Here is a 19,503-nt window from a genome sequence, read left to right as displayed (position 1 = left end):
TTTAAAAAAAAAAAAAAAAATTATAAAACATTATGAATAACACTTTTGGTGGAGTTCCTGGCCAAAATAATGGCATGTCTCCTCAAGAACAACAAATGGTTAAAATGATGCAGGGTGCTTTTGAATCCTGTGTTGTTAAAACAGCCATGTCTGGCGTAGCAGGTTAAATGAGCACTTGCACATAGTTGTGTGTGTGTTTGATCTGACATTTATTTTAACGTTAGGCTTTGGTATGGGTGCTGCATTTGGTTTATTTATGTCTTCATTCGAATACGCAGGACCTACAATGAATGAAGAGCTCATAAAGCAAACAACAAAACAACAAATTAAGTATGCATTTAAAGATATGGGAACTCGATCTTTATCAATGGCGAAGAATTTCGGTTTAGTAGGCATGATTTATTCTGGAACAGAATGTTGTATTGAATCAGTTAAGTTTTATTATAAATTAAATAAGATTAATAGTATACGTTATGTACGGAAAATGAAAAGAAGTAACACTACTAATAAACGGTTAATATATATAGTATCGAGCGAAGAACGATTTAGTAAATAGTGTTGCAGCAGGAGCATTTACAGGTGGTGCTTTGGCTGCAAAAGCAGGACCTCAGGCGATGGCATTAGGTGCTGGTGGCTTTGCATTATTTTCATTAGCCATTGACTGGTACATGCGCAGGGATTAAATGAAGATGATCATGTATTTTTAGAATATTTAGAATTGTAAAATATATAAATGTATGTAAAGACAAATAAATAGAAAAGGACTTTAATAACTCTTTATAATTTAAAGGAGGGAAGGTCTTGTATATTCATACTATTATTCTTTATTCTTTTTTTAGGTTTTCGGTTTCTTTGCAAACTTGTAAAATAGCTTTTGCAACAACTTCAAAATCAGATATATCATTGTATATTTGAGCACTTAATCTTGTATACCAGATATTATTATGTTTATAAACTGGTGCCATGCAGTTATGTTCAAGCAACAGTTTATCTATGAATAAATTGATTACTTCTATGTCTGAAATATGAATCAAATTACTTCTTAAAGGTATTTTAACGTTAACCATTGCAACTGTTAAATTATTTTCAGAGTTCTCTAATATGGCTGCTTCTTCAGCACTTGAAAATACTTTTGCAGCTACTTTGCCACCTTCTAAAGCAAGGTTATGACAATAATTCATGATAGCATCTTCTCCACCAAGCATTTCTCTAAATTCAACAGCTAATGTATATATGTATATAAATATATTATATCTTACAATTGTTGTTGTTTTCTTCTTTTTTTTTTTTCCTTCCTTTATATATGCATTACCTTTATTAATACACATAAAGTTTGAAAAATCAGTGGTGCCTGGCCAAGCAAATTCTTGTTGAAATGATGCCGTTTTATCTGATGGATCGCTATGATCAGTATAAGCAGAATTGATAATAGCTGGATGGACATAACGCTGATTTCTAAAGGGAACATATAATACAGCACAGCCGCGAGGCGCAAAAAGCCATTTATGACAATTTGTAATAAAAAAGTCGGGATCTATATCATGCAAATTTAAAGGAATTTGTCCTAAAATAAATATTTATAGTAAGATTCAACGTTCAAATACATATGTGGTATTTATGAATATTACCTATTGCATGAGCACCGTCAACCAAACTTAAAATATTATACTCACGTACAAGTTTAACAGCTGACTCAAAAGGGAATCTAACACCAGGCAGAGAGCTGATAGCATCTATGAAGCAAAGCTTAATTGTCCCATCTCCTTTACTGTTTTCCAACTCTATTGTCTCTTTGAGCATATTTAAAATGTCATTATCATTTAAAGGATAGATTAAATCTATACGAACTAGTTTAAATTCCCTTGAATCTTTAAGAAACTTGATAGTGCTTTCAACTGAATTATACGCTGTACTAAACTACATGTAATTTATCAGTATCTTTATATGCATGCATATATTTATAATGAACTTGAACTCATACATAGATAATTTTATCCCCTCGTTTCATCGGTAGACTTCTTACAACGGTATTGATACCTGTCATAGCATTAAAAACAAATACAAGCTCCTCAGGATCAGCATAAATCATATTAGCTAAAGTCTTTTTGTTTTTTTCGATTTCAGGGAACATATCACGTCGCAACCAACGATCAGGGTTAACTTCAGCTTTCAACCGCAAATCATTTAAGAGAGGCATTAATATCTTGGGCATTGTACCGAATGAACCATGATTAAGAGATACATATTCAGGATCAAGTAAGAAATGAGAGCGAAGATGTCTCCCGAAAAGAGAATTCTTGATATTCATAATATTTATATATAAATATTTATAAAAGAAAAAAAAAATAATAATATATACCTTTTGCCAAAATTATGAAAAAAAAAAAGATACTGTCGTGCTTTAAAAAAAAAAGGATGTTGCATGTTTTTTAGAAAACTAGCGTCATGCTTTTCGGAAAAAAGATGTCATACTTATTGCTACTAATTAAATAAAATAGCCCGAATGGTAATTATTAAAACTTTTGACAAAGAAGTATGTAATGAAAAAAAAAATGATATTTAGTACCTTCTAGGCTACTTTTTTTTCCCATCATTTATGTATATAGAAAATGATATTCAGCTGATTTTTCTCCCAAGATAAAGACCTACAAATAATATAATTATAGCTCGCTTCATTTTTGAAGTTAAAATAAAATAGCATGTACTATAATATGTATTTTTTTTTTTTACTTCACTAATCCTTTATATATCAAGTCAGCACACAATGTCTTTTAAATAGAAAAGCCCCGTTTAATATAGCTAAGAGAATGATTAGCATTTTACTAGAAAGCAATGTTGGTAATAATAAAGATATTAAAAAAAAATCGATAAAAAGCCAGTTCTTTTAGAATAGCATAAAGATATTTTAAAAGAGAATTTTCAGGATAACTCTTCAACAATTATAAAGCAAACAATGAGATGTATTGTAAACGACTTTATGAATCTTAAAGATAGTGAAAAAAAAATGAAGATTACATTAAAAACATCATGACTGGGCTGTTTGACATTTCACGAATACAAGTATTGCGTTTTGATTTTAATTTGCTAATATACTAGCAGTAGTATTTCTTTTTTTTTTCAATTTATAACCTTTATTATATCTACAAAGCTATATATAATATTCCAAAAATAATTTATATTAGAATAAATAAAGAAAGCTGAATTATGAACTAGTAAATTGTTCAATCAACGTTCTCTTTCATTTTCTTGAATATTAATAAATATCAAAAGTAAATTATGATAAAAGAGGCTTTATTGGTCTGTAGAGCATATTTTTTCAATGGAGCAAAGGGTTTTAATTCAATCAATTGCTTCGTCTCAAGCTCTCCAGACTAATATGTATCGAGAAGATTTTGTCTCTATGGATAACTGGACAATATTATTCAATTTTAAAAGCGTCTACCGTTATGAACATCCGTCTCTCTTTGATTTTACAAATACTCTAATTATCGTTAATTTCATCGAGGACCAACATTTTTTTTTTATAATGTCTTGAATACTTTACCTTGAATGATAATATTTTTATAAACATATTCAAACTTTCTGAATAATCAATCATATTCCTTGTTTTATATTTAAGTGTCTCAGTCTATTCTATTAGACTTGACTTTATCACTCAAATTAAATTAGAAAATTCCTTCTGACGATGGTGAGATTTAAAAATATAATTTTTGAGTGAGTAAACAAGTGATGTAGCCTGTGTAGTTTTGTCATTATATATATATATATATGTATATGTGTATGTATAATTTTTTTTTATCATTGAAAATCTTGATTTACGTCAAACTATTGAACAATTTACTCAAAAGATTGTATTGATAATAAAACAAATATTTAAATATATATTTTAATTCGGTTGGTAGATTTTTCGTCCCCGTTACACTTTCCCATCTGATAGTAATCCTCGTTATGTTATAGTACGCTTAGGTTCTTCAAATAACTGAACTACTATCATTTTTCGATTGAACTAAATTAAGTAAGTATACTGCATATCTGAAGTTATTCATATCAAAATATAATAACTCTGATTTATAGTTTTCTTTGTCCTTATAAATCAAAACAAGTTTTATCACCAAAGACTCTGTTCTATAGCAAAAGATTGAATTCATAAAAAAAAAAGCTACAAATACATACCATTCTTTTTAAAAAAAAAATACAAAATAATTTACGTACTAATATCAGCAATAAAAAATAACATGCATGAATATGATCACATAACTATTACTTTGATTGTAAATTACGTTTAAAAAATTTTCATACGCTCCAAGAATTTTTTTTTTTTTTTTTTTTTTTTTTTTTTTTTTGAAATACGTTGGTCGAAAATGAGAAGTTTATATTTGCATTCTTCATTTTTTATTTTTCTTTTCTCTTTCTTTCTTTTCCTATCTCATACACATCTATTTTTACACTTATATATATAATAGAAGAACAGGTCTAAACTTCTCATTTATTTGCAATGAAAACCCAATCTTTGTTTTCATGGCTGACACCAGCTGTGTTAACAATTTTATCTTTTTTGATTTCTTTCGTTTTTGGTACTGAAACCATACCTAATAGCCCTTTGATGAAACCTCTGCTTCCACCTTTGAAGACACCCTATGTTGCTCCAGATACACCTAAATATAATTATGCTGAAGTAATCCATAAGAGTTTCCTCTTTTATCACGCTCAAAAATCTGGTATTTTGCCCTATCAACGTCTGGCCTGGCGATCTGATTCTTGTTGGGTATGTATTGGTGATTTTGGTGAAGATTTATCTCGCGGTTGGTATGAGGCAGCTAATACTATGAAGTGGGGATTACCCCTTGGTTGGACTGCTACACAGTTGGCTTATAATATTGTGATCTTTGAAGATGCAATGAATTCTGTTGATGAGCTTGCTGAAGGCCTTGAATTAATCAAATGGGGTGCTGGTAAATAGACAGCGGAAGTAATTTTTTTTTTTCATATTGACTAACCAAAAATACTTGATTTACATTATAGACTACATATTGAACGCACATTACAATGATACTTATATTGTTGGTCAATTAGGAACAGCTTCATTAGGTCCTATTTCAAAACTAATTGAGCTAGATGTTGACTTCAACTATTGGGGACCACCTGAAGAATATGAGCAATGGGTTCCTTCTGGTTTACCTCATAAGGCTTCATACATTTCACCTGAAAACCCATCTTCTGAAATTGTTGGTGAATATGGTGCTGCCTTGGCTGCTATTTCAATAGCTTGGAGAAAGCATAACTCTACTTATGCTGACATTCTTCTTGACCATTCTAAACGGCTCTTTAAATTCGCTATTGATCACCCAGGTAGCTATGTTACCTCTCGGCAGAATGCCTTTCAATGGGCTACATTTTGGTACCCTTCTACTCGTTATGAAGATGAAATCGCTTGGAATGCTGCTTGGCTTTATGCAGCTACTAAAGAGGAGTATTATCTCAATGAAGCCAAAAAATGGTATGAAAAGGCTTCCGATTCGTGGATTGAGTACTCATGGGATGAAAAGGGTGCTGGAATTCACGTATTGCTGTATACGTTAACAAAGGAACCACAATTTTATAGAAATGCTATGAATTATTTCAATCAATTCTTACCTAATAATCCTAAACAAATTGTCAAATTCACACCTCGTGGACTAGCTTATATAGATCATTGGGGCTCTGTTGGATATTCAGGCAATGTTGCCTTCTTGATGTTGGCATTTGCTAAAGCTATTGGATACGATAGAAAGGAATCTAAAGCTATGATTACTTTTGCAACTCAACAAATTAACTATGCTCTAGGTGATTACGGCTATAGTTGGGTTGTTGGCTTTGGTAATAATTATCCATCCAAACCTTACCATAAGTCTTCCTATAATTCTTATATTGATTATCCTATGCGTGGTGCTATGCAAGATAAGGTCGAACTTGATTTCTCTGAATCAAAAACACAACAACGCTTCATTTTATATGGTGCTGTTGAAGGTGGACCTAACATTGATGACACTTGGTATGATGATCGTACCAATTATGAATATTCTGAAGTCACCCAAGACTATAATGCTGCTTGGACTGGTGCTCTTGCAGGTCTTATTGATTATTATGGTGCTGAAAAATTTGAACCTTACACCGATTGTGATCTTGATCTTGGATGGACTCATCCCAATGCTTCAAAGCCTCCTGCGTGGCCAGAAGATGATTGTTATCATACATGTAACAAGGGCTGCCCAAGAGGGGAAATGAAATCTTCTTTTACTTGGAAGTTATTAACGACTCCACAAGAAGAACTACCTCAATTGCTTGATGTACTTTATCCTGGACAAGGCTTATTAAAAGCCGCTGCTCTTGAGGGTAAGACATTAGCTGATTTGAAAGGCGTTAGCTCTAGCTCTGTGGCAAATAATAATAATGAAATGAATATGAACAAAGCTGCCAACCCGAATATAAATGAAAAGCATGAGCAATTTGCTTCAAGATCAGGAAATTCTTATAATGTTTCCTATTTATTAACCATCACCAGTATATTTGCTGTTATTTACCACTTTTTTTTAGTACTCTAATCCATAGTTTTTACAAAACACTTTTTACTTATATGGGGAGTTTTTTTTCTTTTCTTTTTTTTAGAATATAATTAAATAAATATGATAATAATATAAATACAATCAAAGCGTTATCATATTATCATGTATTTGATGCATGTATAAGAGTTGCAATATATTCGATAGATCATAATAATCTTATAGACAAATACTTCTAATTTTTAAGTAAATGTATGCATGCTTTTTAAATTGTAGTGTATACTACATAATTCATTATGAATCTTTGTATTATTTAAAATAGGTATATTGTGATAAATATTTATATTCTACAATTTTGTTCAACAAAAGTGAGAAATTTGATTACCTGATACATAACTATCATATATTCTAATAATCAGGGCTTTTATTATTATTATTTTTATTTAATTTATATGAATACTATTAAATACTTGTACAAAAAAAAAAGCTTTGATTTTTATATATTTTGTAAAACATACGAAGAACGTCCATTTTTATTTTACTGAATGTTTAGAGATTGCTGATTAACCATTTCGCTATAAACACCATTTAATTCCAATAACTCCCAATGAGTTCCTTGCTCAATAACACGACCATTTTTAACTACACAGATAAGATCCGCATTTTTAATTGTAGAAAGACGATGTGCAATCGTAATTGTAGTCCTTTCTCCTTCTTTGATAATGTTATCTATAGCTTCTTGAACAAGGCGTTCACTATCACTATCAAGAGCTGATGTAGCTTCATCTAATAGTAACAATTTAGGCTTGCGAATAAGAGCTCGTGCTATGGCAATGCGTTGTTTTTGACCACCTGAAAGTTGAGAGCATTTATCCCCTACACGGGTATCATAACCTTGAGGGAGTTCAGTTATGAAGCTATGAATATTAGCAGCTTTACAGACATTTTCAATATCTTGCTGACTAATATATGTATCTTCACTAACCCCATAACGAATATTTTCACCAATTGTTAAATCAAATAATACAGGCTCTTGACCAACAAGAGACATATGACTACGAAGATTTAAAAGTGAATAAGATTGAACATCTTTGTGATCAAACGAGACAGTGCCTTCTAGAGGATCATACCAACGCTGAAGCATACCAATTGTAGTTGATTTACCACAACCAGAGGGGCCAACTAAAGCAATCATCTGACCAGCATGTCCTTTCATGATAAACTCACCATCAAATATCTTGACATCTGGACGAGCAGGATAAGTAAATTTAATATTCTCAAATTCAATATCACCTTGAATAGAATCAACAGAAGGCTCAATACCTTCTAATTCAGGATCAATTTTGGATTTGCGTTCAAGGATAGCAAAGGCGGCTATAGCGGCAAGTTTACCCTTTGAAAATGTACTAGCAAATGTTGTGCTACGACCAACACTTTCAGAGGCAACCATTATAACAGTCATAGTAGTAAACATTTGTTGGAAATCAATTAAACCACTTTGAATTAGACGAGTACCAGCATAGTAGGCCAATGCATTTGTATAAATATAGATACCTTTGCCTAAACCAGCAGCAATAGACGATAGATAAGCCTTTTTTACAGCAAGCCGATGAGGACGTTCGGTTGCATAGTAATAGCGCTCTTCAAAATAAGCCTGTTTATTTAAGGCTGCAATTGTCCTTACTTCTCTAATTGCTTCACCAGCTACTTGACCACTTTGAGCATTCGCTTTCTTAGTATTATCTTCAAATCCACGTTGGATATGAAATTCATAGGATGTAGCAGCTACAAGGAGTGGAGACATACATAACACAATCAATGAAAGAGCCCAACTATAGCTAAAAGCAATACAAAAGGAACAAATAATGGTAGCCACAAGACTAGTAACATCACTCCATACTTTGGTAATCATTTCACTAACGTTACGAGCATCTATTGCTAATTTTGTGGTTAATGAACCACTATTGTTTTCTTCATTATCAAAGAATCCAACTTCTTGTTTCAGATAAGCATCGAAAATCTCACCGCGGAAACGTCTCGAAAATCTTTCACCGCAAATTTCATATAATCCATGTTGGATAAACTGTCCAAAAAAGCTGAAAATAGCAACAATAAAAAAAACAAAAGCATACAGGTTAGTTCCACCAAGGGGACTAGGCTGTATTTCATAACTTGGGACACTAAGTATAGTAATTACGTGTGAAAATGAATATGCATACATGGGGAATATACAACCGACTACGGCAGAACCAAATACACCAACAAAAAGATATTTCCATTCAGGACGTAAATGCATCAGCACCTTCCAGATAGGTGCTTTCTCCTCTTTCATCATTTTCTTCTTCTTCTTTTCTTTAGCAATCCTCAAGTCATACGCATCTATCCTTTCGATAAAAATGTTTTCTGATCCATTTCCTTTTTCATTTTCCATTTCTATAATCAATCCATCACGAGTTAAATGATCTATATTAGGACATTCTAAACTATCTCTTTTATCATTGGCCTTCTTTTGTTGTTGTTGCTGTTGTTTAATTTCTATTTCCTCTTGATGAAGAAGGTCATCATGCTCATAGTCCTTATTCTTTATTTCATTAGAGACGCCATTTTGATTGATATCAATAGCCTGATTTCTAACAAGGTTGGCATAAACACCCTCAAATGCAATTAATTCAGAATGTGTGCCTTGTTCAACTATAACACCATGATCAAATACAACAATATGATCCGCTTTTATGATAGTTGAAAGACGATGTGCAACCACAATAGTAGTGCGAGTAGCAGATGCTTTATCAAGTGCATTTTGTACAAGACGTTCTGATTGAGTATCTAGAGCAGAAGTGGCCTAAACTTACATATGTATATATAAAGTTAATACATATACATATATACATATATTAGTTTAGAATAAATTACCTCATCTAATAATAAGATAGTAGGCTTTTTCAATATAGCACGAGCAATAGCAATACGTTGCTTTTGACCACCTGATAACGTATTACCTTGCTCACCAATCAAAGTATCGTAGCCTTGAGGTAATTGAGTTATAAAGGTATGACAATTGGCTTCCTTACATGCATGAATTATTAAGCTTTCAGGAACATCTTCTTGAACTCCCATAAGTAAATTTTGACGAATTGTCATATTGAATAATACAGGCTCCTGAGAGACAACACCTATTTGTTGGCGTAACCACTGAACATTGAAATCTTTAATATCATGACCAGATAGGATGACTTGACCTGAAAGGGCATCATAAAAACGTTGCACAAGTTGAACTGTAGTGGATTTTCCAGAACCAGATGGACCTACAAAGGCGACAGTTTGACCAGGATTAATTTTTAAGTTTAAATCTTTCAAGATGGTAATATCGGGACGAGTAGGGTATTTGAAATACACATGTTTAAATTCAATAGAGCCAATAAAACCATCCAAGATAAGGCCATCTTTAGAATCAGGATCAATGTCGGGAATACGATCAATAATTTCAAATACTTTAAATGCAGCACCACAAGCACTTGATACAGCCGATAAATTAGGTGGGAGCCTTAAAAGACTTATACTACCTTAAATGACAAATATATATACATACATCTATTATATATTATATGCAAACATACTTGATTTTTTTTTATTGAAGCTTACCTATCATCATAGCTACAAAAGCAACAAAAACATCCGGACCTGTCATGTTACCTTTTATAACTTGAGTTGAACCATACCAAAGGGTTAGACTAAATGAAGAAAACAAGAGAAAAAATAAAAAACCAAAACCTATCCCCATAGAAATTCCACGCTTTTCACCAAATCTACATGCTTCATCCACTTTTTCTTGATAACGCTTTAAAAACCTTTTTTGAAGTGAAAATGAATAAACAGTTCGAATGGATTGGAATGCTTGTTCAGCAACTGCACCTGCTTGAGCATAAGTATGTTGAGCAGCAAATGAATATTTTGTAAGGAAATGGGCCAAAAATCGACCACTTCCAAAAATTAAAGGAAGGAGAGCAAACATGATTATCGCTACTCGCCAACCTGTAAAAGTAAATAAATAGTTAGTTACATAAGTCCCCTCCCAAATTCATTCACTCTCTCTCTTTTTTTTTTTTTTTTTTTTTTTTTTTTTTTTTTTCAATGATAATGTAAATAGTTATATATATCCTATACCTTTGATAAAAGCAACAATAAGACCAGCTATGAATTGAGCAGATAATGAGACTAATAATCCAAATTTTTCGGATATCCCATCTTGAATAATTTGAGTATCAGAGGCTAATCGAGTATTCAATGATCCATCAGTATTTTTATCAAACCAACTCATGTCTTGCCTTAATACTGAATGAAGATATAGCGACCGAATTCGTCGTGTTTGACTATCACCTGTAAGAATCCATAAACATTGAGAGATATAAGCAGCAATGGTAGAAGCTGTACCCAAATAAAGCATGATATGAATCATAGGCAAAGTTCTATCTAACATTGAACTTGAATCAAATAATATATCGATTAGATTTGTAATAAACGACCCATAGACGAGAATCGCCGCTGGCTGAAGAGCACCCGCTCCGATAGAAAATAGAGTAGCTATCAAAATCAAAAATCGCTCTATTGGTGTTGCAAAACGAAATAACTTTAACATGGAGACTGTAGCTTTTTTCTTTTTTGTTGTCTGCTGCTGCTGCTTCTTCTTCTTTTTGTTATTAAAAGAGGAGGATATTACCTTTTCGTTGTTCTCATCAACAGACGAAGTTATACTACCATTTATGCCTTTTTTTATATTTTTGTCCTTCATTTTAATTAATTTTATTTTTAAAAAAGAAGAACAACTATTATATGGGGAAAAAAAAGACCATTCATATTTATAATCCTTATCTCTTATCTTTTTTGATTTTGATTCACGAAAGACAAATAATCTTCCATAAATTTTGAATACGGTGAGTCATTACTTCTTTTATTTCTGCTATTTTGTTATTTTAGCAGTTGGTTTTATTTTCAAAAGCAGCACAGCGTTGCACTTTGACCCATAAAATATTACAATTATATAAGGTATATACATTTTTTATACATATACAATTCGACTGTATTCATGTTGTTCTTTACTTTTTTCTTTCATAAGCAGTTCGTGTAAAGTTATTAAACGAATAATAGTTTTTAAAACATGGATACAATAAAAAACATTTACTCTATTTTAAAACATTATGATTAGACTATAACTACTACAAAGTTGGTATCTCTATTTTTTTTTTTTTTTTTTTTTTTTTTGTCTATTATAAAATATTCATTATATACGCTAAAATGGAGAGTGCTATTATAAACTCATTTCAATAAAATTCCCTTATTTCCTGTAAGATTTAATGAAACATGCTTTGCAAAGTATTATTGTTCTAATTTGTGAATAAAATAGAATTTATATAAAGCAGTAAAATGGACATATACTTGACATATTTTGATGTGAACAGATAAAATAAAGAAAGAGAACAAAATTTTAATAAACTAGAATAAGGTGGAAATAAACGAAGTTTATATGTGACAATAGATCAAGCTACTTGATAGTAAAAAAAAAAACCCCTCTCCTCAATATACTCTTTTATTCGAATTACTTTACAAGATATATGTTGCATACTATAAGATAAGAATATAATGTTTCTATAGTATCAAAATTTTGATTTAAGCTTTGAATACCGACAACAAAGTAAAGGTCTAAAGATAATTGATATTTTAATATTTATGATACAAAAATGGAAAAAAAAAAACTAATAATGATTTGTAATTCAATGGATAGTTGTCTTAGTAACTCTGTTGCCAAAAACAATAACAATTGGTTTCTAGGTGATGATTAAGACAACAGTGATACGTAATATGTGTCTTGAATAACAATAGTATGTACACTTAAAACTATAAACAGAGATGCATGTTTATCAAGCATTATGAATCTATTAGACCCTCTCTTTATTTTATTTATCATTCTATCAGGTTTTTGGCTTGTCATTGATTCAACTGTATGTTGTCAGATCCCGATATAATTCCGAAAATATAGCTACTATTAGAACTTGAGATCATTGTTTATTGTTACTTCAATGTGTAACATCATTACATACATAATAATTGTTTCAACATATAATACCTTTCTTTTGTTTTCTTTCTATCTTTCTTTTAATTTTATCTACACATATATGACTGAAGAAAAGAAAACTATTGAAATAAAGTCACCAGAGAGATATTATACACCACAAGTGACGAATCCGCCTTTATATACATCATGTATATTATATTTATATATAATTTTATCAAATACTAATAATACATATTTGTATATAGCATTTGAACCTACGCCAACACCAGAATCAGTTACATTTAATAAAAAGCCTAAACCAACAAAAAATACATCTTGTTGTTTAGCATGGTAACTATTCATATATGTGTATATAAATATATAAAGGAAGATTATTATAGTCATAAACAATAACAAAAATCCCTTCTTCTCCTTTTTTTTTTCTTCATATATATCATTTAGTTTATTGGCTTGCTTTCTATGTTTAGCAGTTAAAGGAGAAAATACAAAAATACCATCACAGCAAGAGAATAGTCAAAATAAATAAAATATCTTTATTAATTCTTTTCCTTCTTTATCAAATTATTTGGTGATATATGAATTCTCTCAAGTGCATGTACTAATAATGCATCCTGTTGTATTACAGAGGAAGAAGGTCTAGTAGTATGACTCCTTTTTGTTATACGAGTAGATAAAATCGGAATACGTGAGGGACGTTTATAGTGTATCATTCTTCTTTTATTATGTTGATGACATGAGAGTTTCCTTGGTATTGTTAATATTGTTTGTCGAGTTGTAGGTATTTTGCTTGATAGATATTTTGAGAAAATTGTATCTAACTTGGATACATCATTTTGTTGGTGATAAAAAGAAGAAATATTTCTGATGTTTTGATATTCTTTATCCTTTAACATAGAATAATTACTGATATTATTATTATTCCTTTTCTCATCTGTCATTATGTAATATCATTTTAATATTGAAAGGAAAAAAAAAAGGAGTAAGAAAAAAAAACATCTATATAAATTTATTCAATTTTTTTTATTTGAACATGTGGTGTATGTAGTATATATATATATTTATAAATTTATACATGTATATTTTTTATTTATATATTTTTATATATAATTAAGCTTTGCAAACGATTCACGCATCTGTTTTTTTGGCATCAATTTTTTCCATTTTGCGTATTTATCCTTTTCTAAGATTTTAAAAATTAAAATGTATGTAAATGATATATTTGCTGAACATATATAGTATTGCTTTAATATTTCTGACGAAATTACTGAAGCCACTATAAGGGAAATAGAAGAAGAGGTTCAAGTAGATCTGTATGAAATTATTGCTTTAGGATGGTAAAAATGGCAGCCAGATATAAAAAGAATTATGGATCTCGGTCGACTTCCAGGTCTTTTTATAAGCCACAATAGAAAATGGTTGTAGCTATTCATCAAAAGTTAACGATGGTGAGTCAAAAAAAAAAAAATAAATCAAAAATTATCACCAAGACTACTACCACTATAAAGGCTAGAGGTATACTATCGCTCCCATTTTCCTGTCCAAATACAAGAAGAGCCATTTGATCTTATTATAGACCAAGGAATGTTTGTGAGACAAACGAGACCAACCATGAAAATAGTTGTAAGAACAGTCTAACATTATGTGAAAACATATAAGGATAATGAAGAGAAGTGCTTGTCATGTATTAAAAAAAAAAAAAGGTAATACATTTGGGAGAGAAGGAAATAATCGGAAGATGAAGGCAAATAATACCGACTTCCTTTATCAATATTATATTATTGCCACTACCGTTGTCTTATGGGAAGCAAGAGATGTATTGTTTTTCATTTTCCCAAATATTAAGTCAATCGCTCTTTCTAGCCTTCATAAATATCTTATTCAGTATGCATCGCTCATTTTTAAGAGTTTGATTAAAATTGTCGCTGTATGAAAGTCCGAGAGGACTTTATATCAACGAAAGAAAGTATTGGAATAAATGGGTGATAAGAAAATGGATTGGTATGGTAACTGCGTTTTTACTGACGAGACAGAATTTGGTATGCATATCAAGCAAAGTTTTAAGAGGTTTAAGCGTGGTCTATAAGCTAAAATCGTGTTTTCTTCAGACAGAGGTGTTTCTATTGCTATAATTGAAGCAGTATGCGGGAAAAAAAAAAGGAATTATAGACTTAACCTTGCGAAAGTCGAAGGCTGTTCAGAAGAAAAGAATTTCCACTAAGAAGAGAAAGAGAGATAACGGTAGAGTAGCTCAAGAACTGGAGGTAAATACACTTGAGTGATAGAATTACTGAGTTGGTAAAGTAGATTAGTATAGATGACTGTTTCGGCTGGATCAAGTATTCCACCTCATTTTTTAATGGATATTTTGCTTTTAGTCGTATTCTTTAGTGGATAATCTCATAAATATAAGTTTTATCCTTAAAAAAAAAAGTAGTGTTTCTTGGTACGCAAACTAAAAAAAAAAAAAAAAAAAAAAAAAAAAAAAAAAAAAAAAAAAAAAAAAAAAAAACTGATATACAGAAAAAATAACAGTCATCGTTATGAAAAGTATAAAATGATGATTCCCTGGCTGTCTATGCATCCTATTGAACATAGTCATCTTCTACAACGACGTTTAGGATGACTAATTTGTGGAAAACCCAAACTTTGTTCATATCAACAGCATAAGCTCACTAAAACTTATATCATACAATGTCTCCATGTATTAGAGTGTACGTGTCCTTACAACTATTGCTAACTTTATTTAGTATATCCGCAATAGGCTGCCGACACAGCCTTTCAAATCACCCTCTAAGCTAGCATACTGGAAAACTCATTAGGTTCGTTTTTAAGCAAACTTTACCATTTACAGATTTGATACACCACAGTATGCCTTTCAAGCCTCAATCATTATGAATTATCTTTTCATTCACTGAATTAAAAAAGAGCATTATATGTATTTTTACTGCACTGTTGAGCTGGTCAGGGTTAATTTTGGTATGCAAATTACTCGCACTCAGCTAGACTTTCATTATCAATCAATAAAATTTAAAAGTCGGAACGCAAAAAAAAAAAAAAAAAAAAAATAGATGCGTAAATAATCGTTATTCGGAAAAAACCAATAAAACATTAATATTTATTTATTTACAATCACAATATTTATGTATAATGTTCGTTTACATGATGATTAATTGCCATATCATCGCCTTCAAGCATTTTTTGGCAAACAGGACATTCTACACGACGAATTTCAGTTCCTTTTAATAAGCTACTTACATCTACAGGGGGATGCCTTAGTGGTTGTTGAAACATATTATTATTGTTATTACTCGTTGTGCCAAAATTAGAAGGAATGTAAAAATTATTATTTGGCTGTTGTTGTTGTTGTTGATATGAAGAATAATTATTCATAGGTGTTGGGATAGTAGTCGTATTTATATTTCCGAGACCATAATATGAAGGATTATTACTGCTACTATTGTTATTAAGAAATCCAGTAGGTGTATTAGTCATTGAAGTCAATGGAGAAGAATACTGTTGTTGGCTTGGAAGAGTATTAGAAGTTGGAAAGGTTTGGAGCCCTTGCTGTTGTGGTTGAGGAAAATTATTATTTGTGAATGTTGAGTAAGGAGGCTGTTGCTGAGAAAAATGACTACTTGTAAATGTTGAAGGAAGCTGCTGAGGAAAAGTGTTATTTGTAAGTAGTGAAGGAGAAGGATTTTGTTGTTGGAGGGAAGGAGGATTGATGAGTGTAGAAGGAGAAGTAAGAGAATTGGTATTCATATTTTGCTGCCATGATTGTTGTGGTTGATATCCTTGATTAGGAGAAGGAAAATAACCATTATTAAAGTTACTATTTTGATATACTTGTTGTTGAGGCTGTTGATTACCCGTAGTGGGTGATAAATAATCATTATTAATTGCTTGATTATTATTACGAAAAGGATTATTATTCATTATTTTTATAACAAAAAATTGGAAAGAAAAGCTAAGAAAAAAAAGAAAGTCGCATTTTAAAATTTAATCTATCGCATTTCTCAGGAAAAAAAAAAAAAAATAGTGTCACATAATGCAAGAGGTAGGAAATTAAAAACCCTTTTTATAATAACTAAGAATCATGTTGATTAAAGTAATTAATAATATCTTCTAGTAGTTACAAAAAAAAAAAGAAACAACTTGGAAGACAATACTGTTTCTTGGGTACAAGTGTATAGGAAAAAGAAAAGGACGCCTACTTCATTTTTAAATACTGTTGTGTCTATCTTGATTTTACAAATCTTTTATTTAGTAAAGACTAAAGACTTTTGTTTTTTAAACTTGGGATAAGAGCTATTTGGAATGTTTAATAACTTTTCCGTCCTCTCTTTCTTTTTTTTCTAGGTCTTCTTCAAATTCTCTATATCCAAAACTACGTAAAACAATAAAATTCTTTACGTTTTCGGTAAATTTAGCACTTCAAAATGTAGAATTATTTATAGAACTATGAAATACCTCAATTGAGTATATTACTTCTTGAGTTTGTCTGTTGATAGGACAATATTGATAATAACAAAAGGAAAGAAAATATAGAGAAAGAATAAGAAATTCTTGACAAACAATTCACTAAAAGCATAGTTCTGCATAACTTATTAGCATCTGTGCACATATAAAACATATTATATGCTTTTCTTTAATTTCAGAATGATAATATATAACATCGCTAGTACATAATATACACATACATGTATACATATGTTCTTCAACTGAGTACGCATTTGGAGGAGGAAGCTTTTTTTTTATTCTTCTTCTTAGATTGATTAAATAGCTTGAAAATCATGAAGAAGCCTAATAATATGGCAATCAAAGCTTCTAATTTACGGAAACAAATAAATAATGTAAAGAAAATAAACAACAGTTCATTATCATATATTCTAGTATATATCTATAATCCTTGTGTCTTAAATTTTGTACAAAAATTTACATATTATTGCCTAGTTCAAACACCATACATCTTATCTTTGAAATCAAATATCAATTACATTTCTCTTAAAACTAGTAACAAAAAAAAACATTCTGTCTATCTTCCTGCCTATTGAAAACTTTCTCTCAATATACATAAATATTTTGCTACTTGAATGCAGAAGTTTCTTTTTATTTTTTTGATCTTAGTTTATTCTAATTTTTTTTTTTTTTTTTTTTTTTTTTTTTTTTTTGGATAGCTAGTGTTCTAAAGTAGTATATAAGAATTGTGTGAATTTCATTGACAATAAACGCCTGTGAGCTCTTTAATATTCAATTGTAGTTTGGCTATAAACTTCTTCCTGGTTGCGTCGTTGAAGAAGCGAATCTGATTGATGTAGCAATTTTCATCAATGATGAGAATGACAAAAGCGGTCTTGGCTCTCTACTTCGGTTCAACACAAAAACTTTCTGTAAATTAGACTATCAACAACAAAGCTGTTAACAGCAGCTTTATTGCAACAAGTGCGCTGTATTTCAATGGTTGAGCACACAGTAATAAGCTGTTAATACAACTCAATGTTAAATAATGTTAAGAAAAGCTCGAGAGCTGAAATGCTTTTTAAAATTTATTGATTAGATATATTATGTAGACCTTATTCAATTTTTTACGTTCCAAAACCCTTTCCATGGGTATTGTAAGCCAAACGGAAAATCTCAGGACAAATAATTTCGGGAAGTAGAACTTCTTGGCTGCTGACCACGTTGTTTTCCTCATCCTCACGTTGAAGTTTTTGTAACACAGTAAAAGTCTTTGCTAAACAAGTCTATATAGCCGTTCATATAAGAATTATTATATAGCTCAAACAATTGGAAAATTATTACCTTCACATTGAAAAAAAAGTCTAACAGCGAGACTGATGATTGTTGGACTTGCTGTCTGTCTTCTGTTACTTCAACTTTGTCCTCAAGAGCAAACTTATAGATGCCATTGCTGGCATACTGAGCTGACCAAAGACGAATATGCTCATCTATATTTAGGGTTTGGTCGGTTAGTTATTTTCTTTTTTTTTTTTTGTCCTTCCTTTTTACTTGTTGTCTTACCGCTAGCCTGAACAAAGTAAAACTTAAGATTTCGAAAAGTCTCAAGTGTAGCACGGCTAAAGCGATCAGCAGTACTTTTTAGCATGGCGAGGAGAGCGAACATACCTTTGCTGTTGTCGAAGCAAATTTTCCTCGTTTCCTTATTCTGGAAGTGGCCTGCCGTCTCCAACAAAAGAACTTCAATGTCATAAAAATCGCGTAGCCGAATTATGCCATCAGCATTATACACTTTCCTGCGGTCGACTTTTGAGCCTGTTAGAACCAGCTGTTCAATCATCGCCTCGAGAGGCTCTTCGCCGGGAACGTAGTAGGGTTCAGGATGAATCTCATGGCCAAGAAGGTCAACAGTAGCTTCGAGACAAGGATGAAGCATTTTGTAATTAAAGGTTGCCTCAGAATGCGTCATCGAAGGCGACTTGTTAACCACGTTAGCCCTAGTAACCTGGAATGAGTATGGATTTTTAGAAATAAAAATGCTGTTATACCTACATAACTGAAAAGATTCTCTTCACGAATTTACATTCGGCTTTGTACTCTACCAGACTCCTAGTATTTTCAATATTATTCGCCAATTCGGTGGAAGCCTATAATAAAGTAAGCTATCGAATCTCGAGTATATATGTATATATTACATTATACAGTAAGGTCTCAATGAAGCTCTTTAGTTGAATAATACTGGTGCTCATAGGAAGCCTTGACTTTGGTTTTTTTGTGATCTTTAGCACTCCATTTTTTTCAGGGCTAGGAATTGCAAATTAGTACAAGAAGTAAATTCGTCCCTTTTCTTTGATATGTACCTGTACTTGTGAAAGTTTTTATCTGACTCCTTATCAACAAAAAAGGAAATCAACTGATCATAAAAATCAGGGCCTC

The 19,503-nt window shown here is 31.1% G+C and overlaps 7 protein-coding genes across 7 annotated transcripts; 3 read left to right on the top strand and 4 right to left on the bottom strand.

Moving 5' to 3' along the window:
• Positions 1-32: 32 nt before the first annotated feature.
• Positions 33-683, top strand: BX663DRAFT_549110 (mitochondrial import inner membrane translocase subunit tim22; the record flags this gene model as incomplete). The annotated part of the gene is made up of 3 exons (XM_051531124.1): positions 33-162; positions 225-430; positions 528-683. The coding sequence occupies 3 exons, from the start codon at positions 33-35 to the stop codon at positions 681-683; spliced, it is 492 nt and encodes a 163-aa protein (XP_051385971.1).
• A 141-nt stretch (positions 684-824) lies between these two features.
• On the bottom strand, positions 825-2,308 carry BX663DRAFT_549109 (pyridoxal phosphate-dependent transferase; the record flags this gene model as incomplete). The annotated part of the gene is made up of 4 exons (XM_051531123.1): positions 825-1,222; positions 1,313-1,564; positions 1,629-1,917; positions 1,982-2,308. 4 exons carry the CDS (start codon positions 2,306-2,308, stop codon positions 825-827), a joined length of 1,266 nt encoding a protein of 421 aa, XP_051385970.1.
• A 2,121-nt stretch (positions 2,309-4,429) lies between these two features.
• On the top strand, positions 4,430-6,656 carry BX663DRAFT_498376 (Six-hairpin glycosidase-like protein). Its single transcript, XM_051526038.1, has 2 exons — positions 4,430-4,952; positions 5,023-6,656. Exons 1-2 carry the CDS (start codon positions 4,496-4,498, stop codon positions 6,579-6,581), a joined length of 2,016 nt encoding a protein of 671 aa, XP_051385969.1. The 5' UTR covers positions 4,430-4,495; the 3' UTR covers positions 6,582-6,656.
• A 264-nt stretch (positions 6,657-6,920) lies between these two features.
• On the bottom strand, positions 6,921-11,557 carry BX663DRAFT_498373 (P-loop containing nucleoside triphosphate hydrolase protein). Its single transcript, XM_051526037.1, has 4 exons — positions 10,704-11,557; positions 10,182-10,571; positions 9,453-10,102; positions 6,921-9,381 (listed from the first exon to the last, which is right to left on the bottom strand). The coding sequence occupies exons 1-4, from the start codon at positions 11,326-11,328 to the stop codon at positions 7,078-7,080; spliced, it is 3,969 nt and encodes a 1,322-aa protein (XP_051385968.1). The 5' UTR covers positions 11,329-11,557; the 3' UTR covers positions 6,921-7,077.
• Positions 11,558-13,809: 2,252 nt separating this feature from the next.
• Positions 13,810-14,539, top strand: BX663DRAFT_483644 (uncharacterized protein; the record flags this gene model as incomplete). The annotated part of the gene is made up of 4 exons (XM_051524506.1): positions 13,810-13,815; positions 13,846-13,943; positions 14,032-14,054; positions 14,310-14,539. The coding sequence occupies 4 exons, from the start codon at positions 13,810-13,812 to the stop codon at positions 14,537-14,539; spliced, it is 357 nt and encodes a 118-aa protein (XP_051385967.1).
• A 1,156-nt stretch (positions 14,540-15,695) lies between these two features.
• On the bottom strand, positions 15,696-16,638 carry BX663DRAFT_498368 (uncharacterized protein). The gene has a single exon (XM_051526036.1). The coding sequence runs from the start codon at positions 16,543-16,545 to the stop codon at positions 15,748-15,750; it is 798 nt and encodes a 265-aa protein (XP_051385966.1). The 5' UTR covers positions 16,546-16,638; the 3' UTR covers positions 15,696-15,747.
• Positions 16,639-17,746: 1,108 nt separating this feature from the next.
• BX663DRAFT_247510 (uncharacterized protein) lies at positions 17,747-19,476 on the bottom strand. Its single transcript, XM_051521861.1, has 5 exons — positions 19,434-19,476; positions 19,120-19,371; positions 18,631-19,064; positions 18,412-18,557; positions 17,747-18,353 (listed from the first exon to the last, which is right to left on the bottom strand). Coding segments are annotated over exons 2-5 (741 nt in total). The 5' UTR covers positions 19,122-19,371; positions 19,434-19,476; the 3' UTR covers positions 17,747-18,194.
• Positions 19,477-19,503: the final 27 nt, after the last annotated feature.

This window comes from Cokeromyces recurvatus (genome assembly GCF_025118155.1).
Source record: "Cokeromyces recurvatus strain NRRL 2243 chromosome Unknown BX663scaffold_4, whole genome shotgun sequence".
NCBI classification, from domain to species: Eukaryota; Fungi; Mucoromycota; class Mucoromycetes; order Mucorales; family Mucoraceae; genus Cokeromyces; species Cokeromyces recurvatus.
This window is presented reverse-complemented; position numbering and strand designations above follow the sequence as displayed.

Bases quoted from the DNA above. Each gene is read 5' to 3' on its own strand.
- BX663DRAFT_498376 (XM_051526038.1), top strand. From the start codon at position 4,496: ATGAAAACCCAATCTTTGTTTTCATGGCTGACACCAGCTGTGTTAACA. The intron at 4,953-5,022 runs GTAAATAGACAG...TTTACATTATAG, and splicing joins ATTAATCAAATGGGGTGCTG to ACTACATATTGAACGCACAT.
- BX663DRAFT_498373 (XM_051526037.1), bottom strand. From the start codon at position 11,328: ATGAAGGACAAAAATATAAAAAAAGGCATAAATGGTAGTATAACTTCG. The intron at 10,103-10,181 runs GTAAGCTTCAAT...TTGTCATTTAAG, and splicing joins TTTTGTAGCTATGATGATAG to GTAGTATAAGTCTTTTAAGG. The intron at 9,382-9,452 runs GTAATTTATTCT...ATGTAAGTTTAG, and splicing joins CTATCTTATTATTAGATGAG to GCCACTTCTGCTCTAGATAC.
- BX663DRAFT_498368 (XM_051526036.1), bottom strand. From the start codon at position 16,545: ATGAATAATAATCCTTTTCGTAATAATAATCAAGCAATTAATAATGAT.
- BX663DRAFT_247510 (XM_051521861.1), bottom strand. The intron at 18,558-18,630 runs GTAAGACAACAA...CCCTAAATATAG, and splicing joins TTACTTTGTTCAGGCTAGCG to ATGAGCATATTCGTCTTTGG. The intron at 18,354-18,411 runs GTAATAATTTTC...ACGGCTATATAG, and splicing joins ACTTTTTTTTCAATGTGAAG to ACTTGTTTAGCAAAGACTTT.